General features: G+C 41.1%; 1 protein-coding gene across 1 annotated transcript in view; it reads left to right on the top strand.

Moving 5' to 3' along the window:
- Positions 1-845: 845 nt before the first annotated feature.
- The window catches only part of DCC (DCC netrin 1 receptor), a 640,441-nt gene continuing 619,723 nt past the window's right edge, over positions 846-21,563 (top strand). The window contains exons 1-3 of the mRNA XM_066604857.1: positions 846-1,009; positions 7,976-8,204; positions 9,759-9,876. Coding sequence (XP_066460954.1) covers positions 846-1,009; positions 7,976-8,204; positions 9,759-9,876 — 511 coding nt within the window. The remainder of the gene's footprint in view (positions 1,010-7,975; positions 8,205-9,758; positions 9,877-21,563) is intronic.

Consider the following 21,563-nt stretch of genomic DNA (forward strand, 5'->3'; position numbering starts at 1 on the left):
AAATAATGGAAACCCAGACAGAATAGATGATCGTGGCCACTTCTGGTCATCATAGCTTAAAAATATAATGAAAATCATTGTTCATGATGGACCATGGTAGATCATAATCTGCCGAAGTCCTGATCTGTTTGCAGTCAAAATTGCAGGTCAATGGCATGATCTACTAGAACTTTGGTGGTCATTTGCCATACTGGTCAAATCTCTCTTTATAACAAAAGAAGTAATACTTACCAGCCCCCACTCCCACACTTCCATTTTTTTCCCATGGCCGGTGTCCTGTTGGTCTTGACTTCTGATGGCTCGTCCTGACACAAGGTCATGTAGCCATGCAATGGAGCAATGGAGAAACAGGAGCAGCATGGAAGCAGGGTCAGGTGAGTACTACATCACCGTAGACCTGTTTCTTTCCTTCCTAGGTAACCCTATTTACTGTTGCTGGTGGGATCTTTACATGAACAATCACATAGTTGATTGATTGTCTACATCATGACAAACCATTCTCTTAAATGTATTGGCAGCTTAAGCCCAGTGATTGCATACAGTGGTCATATGTTGTTGACATGATATTACTGCTATGGCCGGATAAACAAAGCAAAGAAAGTGGGGACAACCATAGAACTAGTGCTGGATCTAACTGGTAAGTATTCCTTTTTATTGTTGTTATGCAGTTGGCCTCCATTAATATATAATTGATTGACAAGGAAAACAATTCTGGGGATTAATAAGTACAGAAAGACCTGCAGAGCAGACACAAAAGACTCATAGATTCAGTCCGTGAGCATATATCCTTGGGATGGTCACTGTTGGGTCTTCCCAACCATGGTGCAGAAAGCAACTGCGGGGTAATGAATTTCCCCAACGTTACCCTTAGAGCCAGTCAACCATTGGTTAGATCCAAGCACCAAGTGCATGTGATTCGGGACTCTGTGAAATCTATCTTTAATTGTATCCTTACCCTTGGACAATGGATCACATATGCCCCTGGTAAACTCTTGTCCAATGACTCCAGGTATTGTCAGTCTAGCAACCCCCCTCTAGTTCATAGTATAGTTCAATGTTTACTATTGTAAAATTCTTTTATAGCTTGGTAATAGGAAATTCTCTTATTAAGAGTTTATTTTAGAATTGCATAGAATGCAATTTGTACCCCTTATATTGAAGGTCCACTTTAAATGGATTTCCCCACAAAACAACCCCTTCATAAATTGAAGAGAACAGATGATTATCATAGGCCCAGTTTCAGAAACCCTTAGCAATCAGTTGCAGAGGAAGCTGAAGTCAACCATACAGCTTTCCTGCAGTGGCCACTACAGGAGAAATGGAGTACTACATGCTGATCGTTCATATTTATAGCACATGGATGGGTCGACTCCTTCAGAGCAAGGGACACTCTTTGTGAACATCTCTCGACTCTGACTCATAGAGGGAAGTTCCAAGAGGACACCCATCTCTATGACATCTATAAGCCCTATTAACCCATAGAGAAAACAGTTCTTTTTATGAAGCAACCCCTTTAAGTATAATACCATATATGAATTGGTCTTGTATTAGCAATGAGTCTAAAGCAGAGGTATATAAAAGAGTTATGTCTTCTGAATAGAACCATTCCTGATGGAGTGAATTTCTATAAAGCTAGCACACTTTCTTAGAGAGGACCCCTCCCCCATAGCAGAGATATCTGAGGTAGAGGAGAGACGGGGACAGCATATATATATAACATTAGCCCTTCAGTTATTACATGAAGATTATTCTGCTCAGCTCCTCCTGTGCATATAAATGTCAAATATCGACTTGTTCATTAAATGACCAAATGACAATGGAAAATTGAAACCGAGTAACACCATCGCTAATGATATATTAAATGAGCTGCCTGGCTATAATGATTGGCAAGTAAAGGGTGGAGCGTTATCATCATAGACACCATCTAGTTGATAAATGGCACTGACAACATTCAGCATTGCCCGAAGCTCCCATCACAACTCTGCTTGATTAAAAGGATTGCGTGACATTAGTAGCAGAGTGACTGGTGAGGCGCTTGAGATGCATTCAATTTTCACCCCACATCGTTCCGCTCTCAGATTAAACGGCATGCCGTGTGCCAACAGAGATGGCAAAACTAACACACAAAGCTGTTTTTTCTTTAATATTGGTTCATTTTTTATTTTGACACAGTATGAATTTTATGTAGGAAGTAGGTTGAAGTATTAAACTAATAGTTTAGTTTGTTTTTTTCCCCATATAATCAAATTACCTGCAGACCATCCAATGTGTAATCACTCCTTCCAACTTTGCCCTGATGGCAAATATTGGGGGAGGGAAGGTTTGGGCGGTTGGATTATAACATGCCTAATCCTTCTGTCATTGGGGAGATAAGCTACTACCAGTGGTGTCTAGCAGTGATTTACTCCCATCTCCCCATTTGGCCAAGAAGAGCTTATATGTGTATGGCAGCGTTAGAACATTTAACTGACAGCTTCCTAATGGCCAGTTTCCTATGGCCAGTGTAACTCTTTACATCCTTTGGCAGGACCAATGTTCTCTAGGCAGTGGCTAAGGAGCCTCCCAACTTGATGCAGATGTTGGGGGATAGAAGGATTGGACATTTGGATTATAACATGCTCAATCTTTTTGTCCTTGGGGAGAAAAGCAGCTACAAGAAATGTCTGGCAGTTGCTTACTCCCCTCTTGTGGCTATGGCTCTTGAGCCCGTAGCATATTGCCGATGTGGCATAATGATATTACATCATCTCCACAAGCAGCTCTCTAGCCCCTGAATGTGGCTCCCCAGTTGGTTGTATCTCTAAATACTATTTGACCTAGTAGCTCCATAGATGGCTACATGTACCATTAATTACTTACAATTAGTGATTCTGTGGTCTTACTGTGTCGATAACTTTTCTAGAACTTGTTTTAGGTCGTAGACGGGCATGATAAATGTCAAAGATCAGAAAAGTTTTGTTCTTTTTGGTGAGCGAATATGGGTGTTAAGAACAGAAGCCATGAAGATCCTTGGCTGTTTGGACCCTTTGACTTTTTAGAAGTCCTCTCTACATTATTCAATAGGGAGCGGGAGAGTTAATCCCATGGGTTGTTTGGCCGACCCAACTACAATGGATTAAACCATGGATGAGTTCCCCTGTTCTGGCATAAGGGTCCGTGTAGGCATGAGTTATCACCACTTTATTTTTCGGTCATCTTGATGGTGTACCCTCTCTATTCTCAACTACAATAAAAAGACTTATTGACCTTAAAACCACTTGCTAAACGAGTAGCTAACAGATACCAGGCTCATTCAAGAAGAAGCAAAATGTAGACTTTTACTGTAAGTTTAAACAATATATATATTTGCCCTGTCCTTAGTACAAAAATATTTGTGTTGTTTATTCTATACTGATATCCCTGATTAATGTACTGATACCCTTTGCCTCTCCATTCATGCTTTGTCTTCTTTGTGTATGCAAAAACTAAATGGAGGCTAACACTCCACATGTCTTCAAGATGTCAAGCCGTACAAATGAAGAAACATGTCCTCTGTCTCCAAAAATTAGCTGACGATGAAGATAAATTGCCTTGGTTCATGCTTCAAGCATTTTACATCCGAACAGGAATCGTTACATTTTCTCAGAGTCTCATTATTTTGTTTTTGAAAAAAAGTCGAATGGTGCAGGTTCCACGACGTGATTGATACAACAGACCCAGGCATCTTCTACAGTAAACCGGTTTTGCTGATTCCACTAATACACTTAGCAGTTTATTGGTTCTCCAAGCTGTATAAGTATATTGTAAATAGCAGGCACAAAATGCGCACTGATTTTTGGCATTAAAATGCTCCCCGAGACCATGTTTAGTTACAATAAGAGCTTTCCAAGTCTTAAATCCTCCTATTATCCCCTACTTCCCTTTCGACACTAACAGCTTTTTGCTTTTTGATGACATAGACATCCAAAGATTATGGTAAGCACTGAGTTTAGTTTTATTTCCTACAATAACATTTACCAGCCCAGTGGATTGGGATTGGAATTGGCATTGACTTAGCTGTCAACAGTGAAGACCCACTGTGTCACTTACTGATTTGGCTTTGGGCTACTCATAAGGGCAACTCTAAGGGCACCCCTTGGTCTTCACTTCCTTTTAGAGGGATCTGGCCTTCATGGAAAAGAACATCCAGATTTTTTTCCCAGGAGCAGTCTCAGTACAGTAATAGGCTGGTGAAAGCCACCTGAGCATGGTGCCAATAGAACAGGCAAGGACATATGTAGTCAGTACACCAGTTCAAGTTTACGACAGGTGGAGTTCACTCAATACAGTAAAACAGGCAGAAAGTCAAGGCTGGTGGTAATCAGGCAAGGCATAGTCAGTAAACAGGCGAGGCCAGGAGAAGCAGAGTTTGGGAAAGCTCAATAATCCGGCAAAGGATCAGATTGAGAAGCAAGCAGGATTCCGAAGCATCTTCTTAGAACCACTAAGAACCTGTTGCTCAGGCACCTTTCAGTGGGGCCACTGTGTCTAAGAGAAGCAGAAAGGTGAGACTCCAGTGGTGGACAAAAGAGCACAAAAATTGTATCACTTAACAGTGGAAAAACATCACCTGGTCAGATGAATCCAGATTTGTGTTGCTCCGCACTGATGGGAGGTCCGAATTTGGCAAAAGCAGCATGAATTGATGATCCCTTCCTGTTAACTGGTCAAAACCTGTCTGCCCCTCTGTCTAAAGTGCAGCAACTACAAAAAGCTTCCTGTCCGCAGGGGCCGATATTACTGCAGAACAATTTCAACACCTAGAGGAATCTATGACATGATTGAAGGCTGTGATCCTGGAGGCCAAAGGATGTCCAACACAATACCAGATGGAGGTCTCTAATAAAATGGGCGTTGAGTGTACTTCACGTATGAAGCTGGAGAAGATCGTTACCCATTTTATTTTTGCAGCGCTATTAAATGTAAATTGTTTTATGGCTTTTGCAGACATTTAACAAATTGAGAGTCCCAGAGGTATCATTTAGATCCGCTTAGAGCAGTTCCTCTAACATTTCTGATGGCAGTAAAAGGGTTATTTCCAACAGATCACATAGCTTGCTTTCTATCCATAATCAGCTCCCTGACAGCCTCAAAACCACTAATATTCTTGCTTATTGTGTCATTTCATTGACTTAAATATTTTTGCCCATTGTTTTGTTGCTCTCACAATTAATTCTTCCGTGCTGAGCAAGAGTAAAGAATCTATTTGCATAATTATAGCGCTGGAAACCAATAAAATATTAGACTTGAATTGCTTAATTTAATTAGGCTCAGATCCAAGTCCACCCGACTCAGCATTTTAGTTTCAGATATACCATTCTTCTTGTAATTGATTATGGGGCTTTTTTGTGGGATGTGAGAAAGTAGTTTTATATTGTGTCATTAATAATGCCAGTGGAGCTGTATACACTGGTGGGTATATCGGGTTTCATAAGAGAACAAAAACAAGCATTTCATAGCATTTTATACCCATTCTTCAAGAGCATTCTAAAGAGCAATTTATTCTAAACAACAATAGTGGAACAGAATTAGAATAGTTATATCCTTGTACATAGGGTGCAGTATTATAGTAGTTATATTCTTGTACATAGGGTGCAGTATTATAGTAGTTATATTCTTGTACATAGTAGGCAGTATTATAGTAGTTATATCCTTGTACATAGGGGGCAGTATTATAGTAGTTATATTCTTGTACATAGGGGGCAGTATTATAGTAGTTGTATTATAGTAGTTATAGCCTTGTACATAGGGGGCAGTATTATAGTAGTTATATTCTTGTACATAGGGGGCAGTATTATATGAGTTATATTCTTGTACACAGAGGGCAGTATTATAGTAGATATATTCTTGTACATAGGGGGCAGTATTATAGTAGTTATAGTCTTGTACATAGGGGGCAGTATTATAGTAGTTATATTCTTGTACATAGGGGGCAGTATTATAGTAGTTATATTCTTATACATAGGGGGCAGTATTATAGTAGTTATATTCTTGTACATAGGGGACAGTATTATAGTAGTTATATTCTTGTATATAGGGGGCAGTATTATAGTAGTTATAGTCTTGTACATAGGGGGCAGTATTATAGTAGTTATATTCTTGTACATAGGAGGCAGTATTATAGTAGTTATATTCCTGTACATAGGGGGCAGTATTATAGTAGATATATTCTTGTACATAGGGGCAGTATTATAGTAGTTATATTCTTGTACATAGGGGGCAGTATTATACTAGTTATATTCTTGTACATAGGGGGCAGTATTATACTAGTTATATTCTTGTACATAGGGGGCAGTATTATAATAGTTATATTCTTGTACATAGGGGCAGTATTATAGTAGTTATATTCTTGTACATAGGGGGCAGTATTATAATAGTTATATTCTTGTACATAGGGGCAGTATTATAATAGTTATATTCTTGTACATAGGGGCAGTATTATAGTAGTTATATTCTTGTACATAGGAGCAGTATTATAGTAGTTATATTCTTGTACATAGGAGGCAGTATTACAGTAGTTATATTCTTGTACATAGGGGGCAGTATTATACTAGTTATATTCTTGTACATAGGAGCAGTATTATAGTAGTTATATTCTTGTACATAGGGGCAGTATTATAGTAGTTATATTCTTGTACATAGGGGGCAGTATTATAGTAGTTATATTCTTGTACATAGGAGGCAGTATTATAGTAGTTATATTCTTGTATTATAGTAATTATATTCTTGCACATAGGGGGCAGTATCATAGTAGTTATATTCTTGTACTGGGGGCAGTATTATAGGAATACTGTATGTGCGCATGTAGTGAAGTTTGCATCTATTAAACATCAAGTGAACATTAATTTATCAAATAACATGCAGCAAACACTGAAAGCCACATCAAGACTCTGTTAATGATTTTGTAAAGTAAATCTACAAGTAAAGTATTATTATGTGAAGCATTATTTAGATACTATGGATACAGAATGGGAATTCACTTAGCTGAGAATTTGCTAAATAATTACCTTTCTGCGGATATTTGTAGTATAATGTTTTACTATGCATGACATGGATATGAGCCATAAGTGGGATTGCATTCAGGTAATAAAGTTTATGCAGCAAGCAATAAATCATGACAGTTCTTCTTCCGAATAGCAGTGTGACATCTCGTCCTTTGCTGTCAGCAATGTAAACACCGCGCATTTCCCAACAGTGGCCATTCTAATAGGTGATTCATCAGTCCGGAGCTGGGATTTGCAGATTGCACGTCTCGTGCTCCTGTGTATCTTATAAATTAGTAAATCAAACTGAGATTATTGCACGTCATAAAATCATTTTCATTGCTTCTAGAATGACAAGATTCTCTGGACTAGACGGTTTTTGGAGACAATGAACATTTTACAAGAACAGTTATATAACGATTACTTAGGAAACAGTAATTAAATGGCTTCCTAAATTATATAGTGGGTCTGGGGGAGATAAAATTTCTCCTTGTCGAGAGTGCCAAGTTGGCGCAGTGAGTCATATGTAGGCGATGCAATGCTTTCTGGGAAATAAATATGCAAATAGACAAAGAAAAGGGAATTTCATGCTGTGGAGATACGTTTCCATCCCCTATTCACTCAACTTATGGTGGATACCCAACTGGAAGAGTAGGGGAACTCAGCCCCCTATTTAAAGACTGGATTGCGTAGTGGCCACTGTTTCTTCACTTGCTCAGCTGTTTCTGTGTCTCTTATAGACTTCTATGGACAAATGCAGTGGGTCTGGAAAGTCTTCAGAATGTTAGAAATCTTTGTAAAGTTTTTAAAAAATGAAAAACTAACTTTCTGCATTTCCATAAGAATTCCCATCCTGTACTCAATACTTTGTTGAAGCACCTCCGGCATTGATTCCAGCCTCCACTTTTCTTGGATGTGATGCCACAAGGTTTGCACACCTGGATTTGGGTATTTTCTTCCATTTTTCTCTGCAGATCCTCTCAAGCTCTATCAGGTTGGATGGCGGCCGTCTTTGGACAGCCATATTCAGGTTTCTCCAGAGATGTTGCATTGGGTTCAATTCAGGGCTTTGGCTGGGCTACTCAAGAAAATGCAATCATCCCTCAGCCACTCCTGTATAGTCTTAGCTGTGTGCTTGGGGTCATTGTCTTGTTGGAAGATGAACCATCTGCCCAGTCTAAGGTCCCTCGCCCTCTGAATCAGGTAATCATTAATAATATCTCTGTACTTTGCGCCATTCAGCTTTCCATCCACCTTGACCGATCTTCCTGTTCCCCAGCATGATGTTGCCACCATCAGGCTTCCCTGTATGGACAGTATTGGGCAGGTGATGAGCGGCGCCTGGTTTCCTCCAGACATAACACTTAGAATTGAGGCCAAAAAGTTCAATCTTGGTTTCATCAGACCAGAGAATCTTGTTTCCCACAGTCTGATAGACTTGTAGGTGCTTTTTGGTAATCTCCTGAATGTCCACTTTGTAATACTACAAATACCTGGCTGGCCAAAGCCTCCCCTGGCAAAATTTGCTATGGGCTGGGGGTGCTGTGAGTGGGATCAAGGGGATCAACTGATCGCACCCGTTCTGATAGCACATTCTAAAAGGGGTTGACCCTTTTAATGACAATCATGAGATATCAAGAGCATGCTGGGGGTTGCAGTTTCACAACAGTGATAAAGTCACATGTTGGAAATCGCAGTATTATTCATCTCAACTAAGATTTCATACTGGCCTCCATTAGATAGGCATTCATTCCTCCTATGGTCTGGGTCCTACCCCAGTAAAGCAGGCAGGATAATGGACTACTCCAAGCACTACTGGTTGTCGCTCTCTTCCCCTACATTGCATCTCCTAACCCATGGTAGAAGGTTCGCCCAGGCTAATTGACATTATATGTCCAAGATTTTATCATATCTGGATGGTCATCGTTGACAAATTGTGCATTTGGAGACATTAGGTGGAGCACCAGTGTTGTATTCTGCTGACTGTGCAGTGCCTGTCGGTCAGACTGATTCCTGACATCCTCCTTTGACCCTTTTTGGTGATGAGTTCTTTCCATCCACAGGATCCCCATGTCTTTTCTTGATCACACTGTTCACTGTATACTCTCTACACTGTTACATGAGAAAACCCCACGTGGTTGGCAGTAAAATCCCAGCCGGCTAAGTCTAGCACTTATGACCCGGCCATGTTGGAAGTTGCTCAGATCGCTGGATTTTCCCATTTAATGTGGATTCACACTAGAACTGATCCACGGAAAACTTGTCAAATTATATTATGTTGCACTCCGGGGTCGCGGGGAGTATTTCCATATAGGTAGGCCCTTTTAAGAAAGGGCCGGGGTTCTAATAAAGTGGTGCGTCATGGCATGGCTCTATTATTGTGGCCCTATTAAATGAGTTGAGAGCGCAGCAGATTTGGTAGCACGTCTTCTACAAGTGTATATACCCCCATCTGTGACGGGATTTAATTTATGTCATATACTTTATATTACGCCGCGTAGAAATTGAAGGGCGAGCTACTAAATAGCATATACATGGAGAAAAGAAAACACAAGCTATAATCTCAGAGCAATTATAGAAAATTGTGCCGCGTGATTCTGCATGACTGACTGCACACTTACAGGAGCGAAATGTGCTCTGCAAAGAGAAGTTCTTATTAAAAAATGACTAAGTCCTTATGCTTGCAATATCGTCGCTCAATAACTGTGCAGAAATGATAGGAAGGAGACTGATGAATCTAATGTTCCCTGTTATCAGCCATTTCAGGAGAGGGAGGGACTGACTGTAATGTTCTGCAATAAGGTGAAAGGAAGTGCAGAAAAATATCTGCCACTTTGGGCGGGTTGCACCAACCAAGCTGTTGATCCTGGTTCAGGTAACCTCTTGATGCTTTTGGGCCCCCCAGCTTCAGTGTTTGTATGGTGGGGGATCGGTAGCGGATCTACTAATTCCGGGATGGATGCCTGTTGTTTCTGACTACTGACACCCGATGGCAACAGCCACGATCAACGATCATGCATTTTGATGTCCCGATCACAGTTTGGGAATCCCAAACGGCCCCCTGTGATGAGATTGCAGGCTGCCATGGCAGCTGGGGGGCCTTCTGAGGGACTGCCATAAATGAGCGTCTGGCAAGGTGTAATACTGTAATATTATGTAATACTGCTGTATTACATTATAATTTATGAGCGATCAAATGATCACAAGTTCAAGTCCCTCATGGGACTAAAAAGAAATATAAGAAAAATAAGTTTAAAAAATATTAATTACTAAAAAAATAAAAGATACCATTAGTTAAAAAAACCCTTTTCCCATATTTATAATAAAAGAATTAAAATAAGGAAACCCAATATCAGATCTGGTATTGCCATCTCTGTAACAGTCCGATCCCTCAAAATAATGCATTATTTATCCATCACTGTGAATGTTGTCAGAAAAAAAGTCCACAGCCTCAGAACTGCAGTTTTTTGGTCACCCTATCTCCCAGAAAAAATGTAAGAAAAAACAGTGGATAAATAAAAGAGTTATGATCAGAGATGAGCGGGCACGCTCGGATAAGCCAGTTACTGGTGCGAGCCTTGCTCTTCTCGAGTAACTGCATTCTTGTCTGAGCGTGCTCGGGGGGGGGGGGGGGGTGATAGCGGGAGGTAGCAGGGGAGAGAGTGATAGAGATCTCTCTCTCCTCCCGCTACCCCCCGTGCCCGCCCCCCCCTCCAAGCAGTTTTTTTTTTCCCTATAGCAGACATAAACTTGTGATGGTTTGATCACTCCTGCAGTATGATGTAATACCATAGTATAATATTATACTGCGATCTGACAGGCAATCTACAATGGCAGCCATGGTGGCTTTCAGAAGGCTCCCGGCTGCTATAGCAACTGAATTTAAAGGGTTGATAGCTGCGATCAGCATGAATGCTGAATGCAGTTGTTGCCGGCAACTGTAAGAAACAGCCGGCACACGCATTGCATTGACTCCCAATCCCCCTCCATATAGGCCCCGAACCTCCATGACGTAACTGAATGTCATGGAGCGTTAGGGGGTTACAAATAGTACTCTTGTTGATCTCAGATCAAAATTTTGGTACAACCAGCCCTTAAAGGGATTTATTGAACTAGAAAAACATAGCTGCTTACTTCTTAAAACAGCACCACGACTCTACACAGGTTATGTCTGGCATTACAGCTCAAGTCCATTCATCGCTGCAAGAAAAGGCTTAATGACAGCATGTAAATAGACCCTCACATTGGTAGAGGCCATCAGCAGATGAAGGACCTTCATGGGGTTTTAGGAAAGCAAAGTTAGAGGGGTTGTCTGACATACAACTTGTGTATAAAAAAGAGTCCCCAGTGTACAAAACATAATAAAGAGCTGATACTCACGGCTCCCGACTTGTCCCCCGCCGGTGGCTCTGATGACGTACGTTCTACAGCAGTGTTCCCCAACTCCAGTCCTCAGGGACCGCCACCAGGTCATGTTTTCAGGATTTCCTCAGTGTTGCACAGGTGATGTAATTTTTGTCGGTGCCTCAGACATTGCCACAGGTGTTCTTACTATGGGATATCCTGAAAACATCACCTGTTGGTGGTCCCTGAGGACTGGAGGTGGGGACCCCTGTTCTACAGACTATAGTCATCCTTGTCCGTTCTGTAAACAGGCTACTGTTTACAGAACGGACAATGACAGAGCTCAGCGATCATCACTGCTATCTATGTCGCCAGAAATACCTGTTGTCGCCAGCTGGGGACGAGTCGGGAGTGGTGAGTATCAGCTCTTTATTATGTTTTGCACACTGGGGACTTGATCAATGGAAATTGGAACAATCTTCTATTTCTGAATGTCTGACCTTTCAAATGTGATTGTTCTCAGCAAGAGAAACCAAGCAATCCTGTAAATATGATACCTTTTAATGGCTAACAAAAATACATGATGTTATTGCGAGCTTTCCAACCTACTTGGGGTTCTTCATCAGGCCTGCTAGAATTTTTCTGTCAAAAAGTGACAATGTTCCGCTTACAATTTAACTCTTTTGTTTGGACAATACTTTGAAAAGTGATCAGGGCTTTGCAGGGGGGTACGGCCTCTTGCGGTACATTTACTATAATTTGTCAGAAGCTAGCATAAATTATAGTACAAATCTATGCCATCTCTTGGCTGCACACGGGGCAGCCAGCGATACCCCCAATTTATGAAGCACTGTGCGCCTCTTCATAAATTAGGAGCATTTTACTGCAGCACAGACAGGTGTAGGTCACCTATGATATTGCTATGAGGTGAGGCAAATTGCAAGCTCAGCTTTTCTATATATCACTAACATCAAGTTGAGCTTTCATGGTGTGTCGATGGCGAGAACCCATCACCTTCCATCTTAGGAAGCCTGCCTTAATTCACTTCTATTCTGTCTTAGCAGATTTTAAGACAGTCTGACAGTGCTGTTCATAGGAAGAACTGATGACCCAACACAGAACATTAATTTCCACAATGGCCAATATATATCTCCCCATCTATAGTGTCTGTGAGTGCAGTGAACACTGATAATTCTTAGCGTGGTGAATCAGGTGTGAAATTAAGTGCAGTCAGGAAGTATACAAGGCAGGACGGTGCAGGTAGCTAAAAAACGCATTTAGCGCTCTGATTGTAAATCAGTCAGATAACAGGACTTTCTGTGGTAAAAGACTAGAAAGTTTATCTTATATTCTAGGTACTACATTCATGTTTTATAATGTGTTCTAGGTATATCTTAGGTTCTAGGTAGAGATGAGCGAGCGTGCTCGGCCACGCCCCTTTTTCGCCCGAGTACCGCGATTTTCGAGTACTTCCGTACTCGGGCAAAAAAATTCGGGGGGCGCCGTGGCGGCACGGGGGTTAGCAGTGGGGAGTGGGGGGGAGAGGGAGAGAGAGAAAGCTCCCCCGTGTTCCCCGCTGCTACCCCCGCCACGCCTCTCCCTCCCCCCGGTGCCCCCCGAATCTTTTCATCCGAGTACTGAAGTACTCGAAAATGGCGGTACTCATCCGAGTAATTACTCGAAACGAGTACGTTCGCTCATCTCTAGTTCTAGGCAATATACCAATGTTTTTATTATGTGTTCTAGGTATATCTTATGTTCTAGGTATATCTTATGTTCGAGGCAATATACCAATGTTTTTATAAGGTGTTCTAGGTATATCTTATGTTCTAGGTGCAGCATAATATGTGTTGGTAATAAACCGTATGTTCTGGTTATTATATTTCGTGTTCTACATAGTACATAATGTATCTTGGTAGTATGTTGTGTGTTCTAGGCATTGCATTATCCGTTCTAGGTGTAATACCACATGCTATGGGCAATTTATCAAGTTGTTTGGCTTTTACATCATGTGTTCTATGTCTGTTCCAAGTTGAGTATAATGATTTGTCAGTGGGAACATCATATTTTCTAGCTACTATAATGTGTGTTCTAGGTAATACATCCTGTATCTTAGGTAATGCTACATTCTAGGCAATATAGGATGTATTACAGGCATTTTATTATCTGCCTTGGATATAATATCATGTTCTATTAGTGATATATTATCTGGTAGGCCCAATTTATTGTGTGTTCTAGGTAAAAGATCATGTGTGATCTATGATGTGCTATAGATATTATATCATCTGTTCTGGATGTAATATTAAGTGTTGTATAAAATATATAAAGTGTTTGCCCTATTTTATTGTCTGTTCTAACTAACACATCATGTGTTCTAGTAGTGCACTTAGGTGATATATGATGTGCTATAGGCATTATACTATCTGTCTTGTATATAATATCACGTGTTTAGAGATGAGCGAACACCAAAATGTTCGGGTGTTCGTTATTCGGACCGAACTTCCCGCGATGCTCGAGGGTTCGTTTCGAACAACGAACCCCATTGAAGTCAATGGGCGACCAGAGCATTTTTGTATTTCGCCGATGCTCGCTAAGGTTTTCATGTGTGAAAATCTGGGCAATTCAAGAAAGTGATGGGAATGACACAGTGACGGATAGGGCAGGCGAGGGGCTACGTGTTGGGCTGCATCTCAAGTTCACAGGTCCCACTATTAAGCCACAATAGCGGCAAGAGTGCCCCCCCCTCCCACTGTCAGCATAAAGATCGTCCTCCTCTGGCACAGCTGTAACAGCTGTAGCAGAGAAGAACGATGTTTGCCCATTGAATTCAATGGAGCGGCAATACAGCATGTTCCACTGAATGCAATGGGCTGCCGGCGATCGCAGGATGAATGGTCGGAAAGGGGTTAAATATATAACCCCTTTCCTGCAATTCATCCAGAAATGTGTTACACTAAAAATATATACCGGCGTATAAGGCGACCGGGCGTATAAGACAACCCCCCAACTGTCACCTTATACGCCGGCAATACAGTGGAGCAAAGAATAAAAAGCATTACTTACGTTTTTAGATGATCTGCGGCGCTCCTGCAGGCTGTCACTCCCTCCTAATCCACGGCAGACAAGCTTTCTCTATGAAAGGCTTTAAATCCCTGCCTCCAGAAAGACACATGCCTTCAGCCAATCACAGCCAATGACAATGATGTCATTGAATGGCTGTGATTGGCTGTGTTTCTGGAGGCGGGGATTTCAAGCCTTGAAATCCCCGCCTCCAGAAACACAGCCAATCACAGCCATTCAATGACATCATTGTCATTGGCTGTGATTGGCTGAAGGCACGTGTGCTTCTGGAGGCAGGGATTTAAAGTCTTTCGTGGAGAAAGCAATACTCTGCCGTGGACCAGGAGGGAGTGACAGCCTGCAGGAGCGCCGCAGATCATCTAAAAACGTAAGTAATGATTTTTATTCTTTGCTCCACTGTATTACCGGCGTATAAGGTGACAGTTGGGGGGTCGTCTTATACGCCCCGTCGCCTTATACGCCGGTATATATTTTTAGTGTAACACATTTCTGGATGAATTGCAGGAAAGGGGTTATATATTTAACCCCTTTCCGACCATTCATCCTGCGATCGCCGGCAGCCCATTGCATTCAGTGGAACATGCTGTATTGCCGCTCCATTGAATTCAATGGGCAAACATCGTTCTTCTCTGCTACAGCTGTTACAGCTGTGCCAGAGAAGAAGGATTTGTCTTCTATATGTTCTCAATGGGGTCAGCGCTGCTGCCGCTGGCCCCATTGAGCGCATATAGAATGCATCCATAGCGAACCGCGGGAGGGGCAGACTTTCATATCAGGCGGACACCTTATCTCCCCAGCCACTCACAGCAGGGGGGTGGTATAGGGCTTAAACGTTGCAGGGGGAAGTTGTAATGCCTTCCCTGTCTTTATATTGGCCAAAAAAAAGCGCTAACGTCTCAGGGAAGAAAGTTTAAGTAACCCGGACACCGCATGGTGTTCGTTACGGATAACGAACATACCGAACACCCTAATATTCGCACGAATATCAAGCTCGGAAGAACACGTTCGCTCATCTCTACACGTGTTGTAGGTAATATATCATGTGTTTGGCTTATTTCATTGTGGTCTAGGTAACACGTTATATGTTTTAGGTAATATAGTATGTGTTGTAGGCATTATATTACCTGCTATTGATATAACATAACAGTCCAGTAGGTTATATATTATGCGTTTGGCCTTTTATATTCTGTATTTTAGGTGACACATTATGTGTTCTTGGTAGTGCATCATGTATTCTAGAAAATACATGATGTTTTATGAATGTTATTATAGTTTCTAGATATATCATCTGTTTGGCCTATTTTATTGTGTGTTCTAGGTGACACATTATGTGTTCTAGGTAGTGCGTCATGTGTTCTAGAACATATTGATGCGTTATAGAAATGTTATTATCATTAGATACACTAATGGTCAAAAGTTTCAGAACCCCTCAATTTTTCCAGTTTTTATTGATATTAACACAGTTGAATGTGTCAAATATACTTTGAAATATGAAAGCATAGAACAAATAAACAAGTTAAGATGAATAAAAATAATGGATTAACTTTGTTTCACCAAATTAAATTTAGATTTTTAACTCTTCAGAGTAGCCCTCTAGCTGGTATAACAGATATACACAATCAAGGGATTCTTTCTGCAATTGCATGAAGATATTGTTCTGAATTTTTTTCCCCAATGTTGTTGTAGAAGTTCCCACAAATGTGCTGCACTTGTAGGTGGCTTTGCTTTCACCTTTCTGTCTAAACAATCTTAATAGCGTTTAAGTCTGGAGACTGTGTAGGCCATTCCATTCTTTGAAGTCTAATGGGTTCTTTGTGTCTTCTTAACTATTTCTGATATAACCTAGAAGTTGGTTTTGCTATATTATGAACCTGTGACCAACTAAGTGTACAGCAGACGGTTTTGCATGGTGTATCTAAATGCTGTGGTAGTACTTCTTTCCCAGTGTGGCAATCATGCTCTGCAAGTTGCCAACTCTGGATCCAGCAGAAGAGACTCAGACCATCACGCTTCCTTCTCCATGTTTGACAGTTGGTGTCACACACTCAGGAACCATCCTTTTACCTACTTGACAGCCTACAAAAGCCCTGCTTGACCAAGTATGTCAAATATTGATTCATCAGTCCATAAGACAACCTTACACTCTTCAGTAATCCACTAGAGGTGCTGCTTGGCCCAGGCAAGTCTTTTTTTTTTTTCAATCTTAGCACTGGCTTTCTTATTGATACTCTACCTGTCAAACCTGCAGAAAGAAGTCTTCTTTTCACTGTTTCAATGGAAACTTCTTAATTGTTTTGCATTAAGCCGTGATATTGTGCTGTGAGGCGCCGATCATGCAAGGACATGTTGCTATTTTTACCTCGTAACATTGCTGTGCGGAGAAAAAAAATTGTTCTTCTGAATGATTCCATTTAAAAGAATGGAGTTCATATTCGCGCAAACTTTGTGCATCTCGCAACGCACAAAACTCGCATGAGGTTCGTGCTTGTGTGCATACAGCCTAAGGGTTATAATTGTCTGTCTGTCTTCTTTGCTTAATTGCCTTTCTCTTGCCATTATGATAGCAATGGGCTCTGTCCTGAAGAGTGAAACTGTGCAAGACCCTAAAGGGTGTTGAAATGCGGTCTGGTCCAACACTGGTACATAGAATCAGAGAGTTTGAAAGTAATCTACAAAACATGAGACACCTTTAGGAACAGTTTGCATCCAATTTCAAACCGTAATTTGCTTTTTATGCTACACAGCAGCTGTCCTTGATGTGTTTCTTGAAAAAGCATTTTGGTTAAAATCGTAAATTCAGACTGCTGTTGTGTTTCAGGTTAACATGTCATAATATTTTTATGTTTTTAGCCTACTTTTAAATCCTTTGAACCATTTCACATAATCTTCTGGACTTCAACTGTAGTAGGGCTTAAACACATGGGCTTGTTTTTGTGCACAAACACAAGATAGTGAGATCACTGGGTTATATTCTTCCTGCAACAACTAGCAAAAACACGCTTGTCTGTTTAAGCCTTTTTAGTCATTATTAGAGATGAGCGAGTATACTCGCTAAGGCACATTACTCTAAAGATTCGGGGACCGGCGTGGGTGACAGGTGAGTTGCGGCGGGGAGGCGGGGGGAGAGAGGGAGAGAGAGATCTCTCCTCCGTTCCTCCCCGCTCTCCCCCGCCGCTCCCCGCCCCCCGCCGACCCCCGAATCTTTAGAGACGAGCGGGGAGATACTCGGCTAAGGCACTACTCACTCAAGTAATGAGTATACTCGCTCATCTCTAGTCATTATATTATCTGCTCTGGATAAGTATAACTTCCACTACACAAGCCGACAGTCACGTGACTGCGGGATTCCCTGCTATAGCAGAGCTGCAGGGTTGTAGCACACCCTGATCAGCTCTGCCAACGATTATTGTCACTACAGGGGATGTTTTTCCCTGTAACTGGGGCTCCTATGGATGAGGCTCCTATGGACGCCCCAGCTACAGAGGGAACGTGCCAAATTAAAAAAAAAAAAAACATGTGAATTTTTCCCAGAGGACTTATATGACATCATGGGGGACATAGATAGTAAAAAAAAAATTACTTAACAAAGTAAAACAAAATTATAGAATAAAATAAAAATATATACATAAAAAAGAAAATGACCCAAAGCCGACGCCAACCAAAACCATCGCCGTATGCGCCCTGTAATCCAAAATCATACATATTATATATTGAAACATCCGAAACAAAATGAGGAACCCATTCCTTTACTTCATTTTAGCGTAAATATACTAATAAAAAAAAAAAAACTATAAATGAAAAAAAAAATCATTTTTTTTAGCTTTTTACCCCCAATATAACTAAAGAAAGGAAAAAAAATCAGTGAAAAAGATATTTAAAAATCGCCCTATATGTCATGGGGAAAAAAAACAGCAAACATAATTTTGGTAGCTGAAGGAATAAGAATAGGGCAGTAAACCACCACATGGGTAAAATCCCCAAAAAGTGTCTGGTCCTTAAGGAGTTAATGTAGACAGCATAAAAGTAGATTAGATGATTTTATCAGTGAAACGAGTTGGGTAACAGATTTGGCGCATGTTAGACTCTTTTCAGTTTCATAAGCCGCCTCTTACTTTCTTCTTCCTTTTCCTCCTTCCTCCTCCTCCTCGTAGGCCTGTATATGATAAGTGGGGTGTCATCCTCAGAATGAAGCAGCCTGCACCCTCTTTTATATTCCGGCTCCCTCTTGTATCGCTGCTCCTCTGTAAATTAATCATTTTCTCTATCCTGCCTTTTTATGCCAGTCAATATCAGCCCTGGAGCGGGTATTGATTAATTAAAGAATGTGCTTTGTAAGAGAGAGACAGGGATTAGTTGTCTGCATGTGGAGTTTAAAATACTAATAGAACTTGTGTGCAACCAACATGCACAAATGGATGTAGCAGAGTCGGAATTGTCAGGATGCAGAAACATGTAGTTTGTTATATGTAACTGTCTGACAAATACAGATGTAGAAGAACTAAGGCTGTCAAGTCTAACAGCACAGAGCCTTCTTATGTAACTGACGTCTCTATGCCCATGTAGCAGATTTGAGTTGGTCAGGTGTAGATGAGCTGGGTTTGTCATATATAGTTGATGCATATGTAGATATTAAGCAGAGATGGCACTTTGGCTTTCAGAGCAACAGCAGTTCGTTGTGGCATAGATCCCACTAGGTCATGAAATCGTTCTGCAGGAATATCAGCCCCTGCAGACAGGAAACTTCTTGTACCTGTTTTCCCGTAAATAAGACCTACCTCAATGATAAGCCCTACCTTGATTTTCAGGGAAGCTGCTTGAAATATAAGCCCTCCTCTGAAAATAAGCCCTAGCTACACTAGGTTAAAAAAAAATGCAATACTCACCTCGCAGCCGAAGTCTGTGTCCCCAGCGACGGTCTCCCCGGCGGCGCGGAAGGCTGCTGTTTAATCCTTCATGCTGTAATCTCTCTCTGGTAAACAGGGTTTGAAGCGTTGTGATTGAATCAAGCCCCAGCCAATCACAGCCGGTGCTCGATCATTCACAGCCATTCAGTGAATGACATCACTGAATGGCTGTGATTGGTTCATCAAGCGCTGTCTGCGATTGGCTGGCACTCGATCCAATCACAGCGCTTAAAAGCCCTGTTTACCAGAGAGAGATGACAGTGGGGAGGATTTTAGAGCAGCCTGCCACACCCCCGGGGAGACCATTGCTGGGGACACAGACGCTGGCTGCGAGCTGAGTATACGCCCCGCAGACCCCCCACCACCACCCCCACAAAAAAATTGAATATAAGTCAGGGTCTTATTTTTAGGGAAACACAGTAGTTGCTGCAGAATAAATGGAGATCCTGACATGGTCTAGCTGACAGGAGGGGATCATTGATTGATGATGCTTGTGCTAAATTCTGACTCCCATCCACACGGTGCAATAGCAATCTCGATCCATCGGAACAGCAGATGAGTCTCCACTGCTTATCTGTGCTAAGAAACATTCGGATACATTACCTGAAACACCAGCATTGCACTCAGCTGCTCTTGACTGTGCAGCACCTGTTCATCAGATTGATTCTTAACATCCTCCTCTGACCCCTGTTGTTTCCATTCCTTTTTACTGGTTGCTTTTCCTTGATTACACCACACGGCTGCATGAGAAAACCCCACTCGGCAGTGACATCCCGGCTAGTCTAGCACCGATGACCACGTATTATTGGAAGTCGCTCGGGTCGCTGAATTTTCCCATTTAATGTGGATTCACACTAAAAATGATCTATGGAAAGCTTGTCATGTGATTTCATGCTGCACTCCAGGGTCACGAGGATGGCTTTAAAGTGGCCATTCAGTGTAGGTCTGCATCGGAGCTGCATACACCAAACGGTTGCCTATTGGAAAAAAAAAGACAATTTACCAACTTCCGTCAGCTTTTATTTTAGCCCATTTCATTGTTTTTTTATTATGTGTCCACCTTCTTGGTCTTGTATATAGGCTGCAGGCCTCTTTATTAGACATCATATAGTTGCCAAATCTTGTTTAGCTTTCTCCTTATCAATGTTTATCCAAAATACTAATTATTGCTGACATAAGTGATGACATTTGTGTTTGTCCCAAATTGAAATTGTAATTGACGGCGGGATGTGTGTGGTTTGTGGCGCCACTTCTGCTCTGCCAGATTTAAAAGCCCCTGATGCCACTTAGATGTTTATTTAATACGCTTATCCTCTTCCCAGGCTGGGGATTTGGCTCGGTGACCACTCCAGCATGTACTGTACTCTGCCTAATCTGTTGCCAGCAAGCCAAATGGCAATGCTGCTGGAACGGTTAACTATCAGATGGATTTTTTGCTTTTAATTATGTGTTTTGTTCTTCTTGTTAAAGGTGAAATTATCTGTAGCCACGTGAAGATACAAAGAATTTACTGTGCAGAAATGCAAAAAGTTTTACTTCTAAAAATAAAAAAAGTTGAAAAAAAGTCATAAAATTCCCCCAAAATGTAGAAAACAATTAAAAATATAACTGTTAGAAACTATTATAAGTTAGTAGTCTCCAGCATTTCACTCTACACAGTGCCGGGTTTAGGCTGGATGGCACCCTGTGCTGAATATTTCTTGGATGCCCATGTTACAGTGGAAAAGTGTAAAATAAGATTAAATAAGCCCCTGCGATGCCCCCCAGAGGTCTCATATGACATTATTGGGGATATAGATGTTAAGAAAGATATATCTGCAAAAATAGGTTTAGAAAGCTACAGAATAAATCAGGGAAATGCTAAAAAATGCCCATGTCAACCAAAACTGTTCCCAGAGCCGCTATGTAGTCCAACACTATATAATTTATATATCAAAACATCCTAAATAAGAGTCTGGACCCGTTCCTGTACTTTATTTTAGCATCAATTTGCTTATTTTAAAAATAAAGAACTGCAGTAGGAATTTTAAAAAAATATATTTTTTTAACATTTTGTACAAATTATCCTTAATAAAAAAAGGACTAAAAATTTGTGAAAATAATGTATTAAAATGTACAAGCTTTTGCTGCTGTTTGTATTGTTTCATGTCTGTAAGTTCTGATTCTCATGTGATCCTCCCCATTTTTCTGTTTTTCAATCCACTTTCAGGGAGGCAGTTTGTAGTAAGCCTAG

The sequence above is a fragment of the Eleutherodactylus coqui genome, chromosome 5, assembly GCF_035609145.1.
Source record: "Eleutherodactylus coqui strain aEleCoq1 chromosome 5, aEleCoq1.hap1, whole genome shotgun sequence".
Taxonomy (NCBI): Eukaryota; Metazoa; Chordata; class Amphibia; order Anura; family Eleutherodactylidae; genus Eleutherodactylus; species Eleutherodactylus coqui.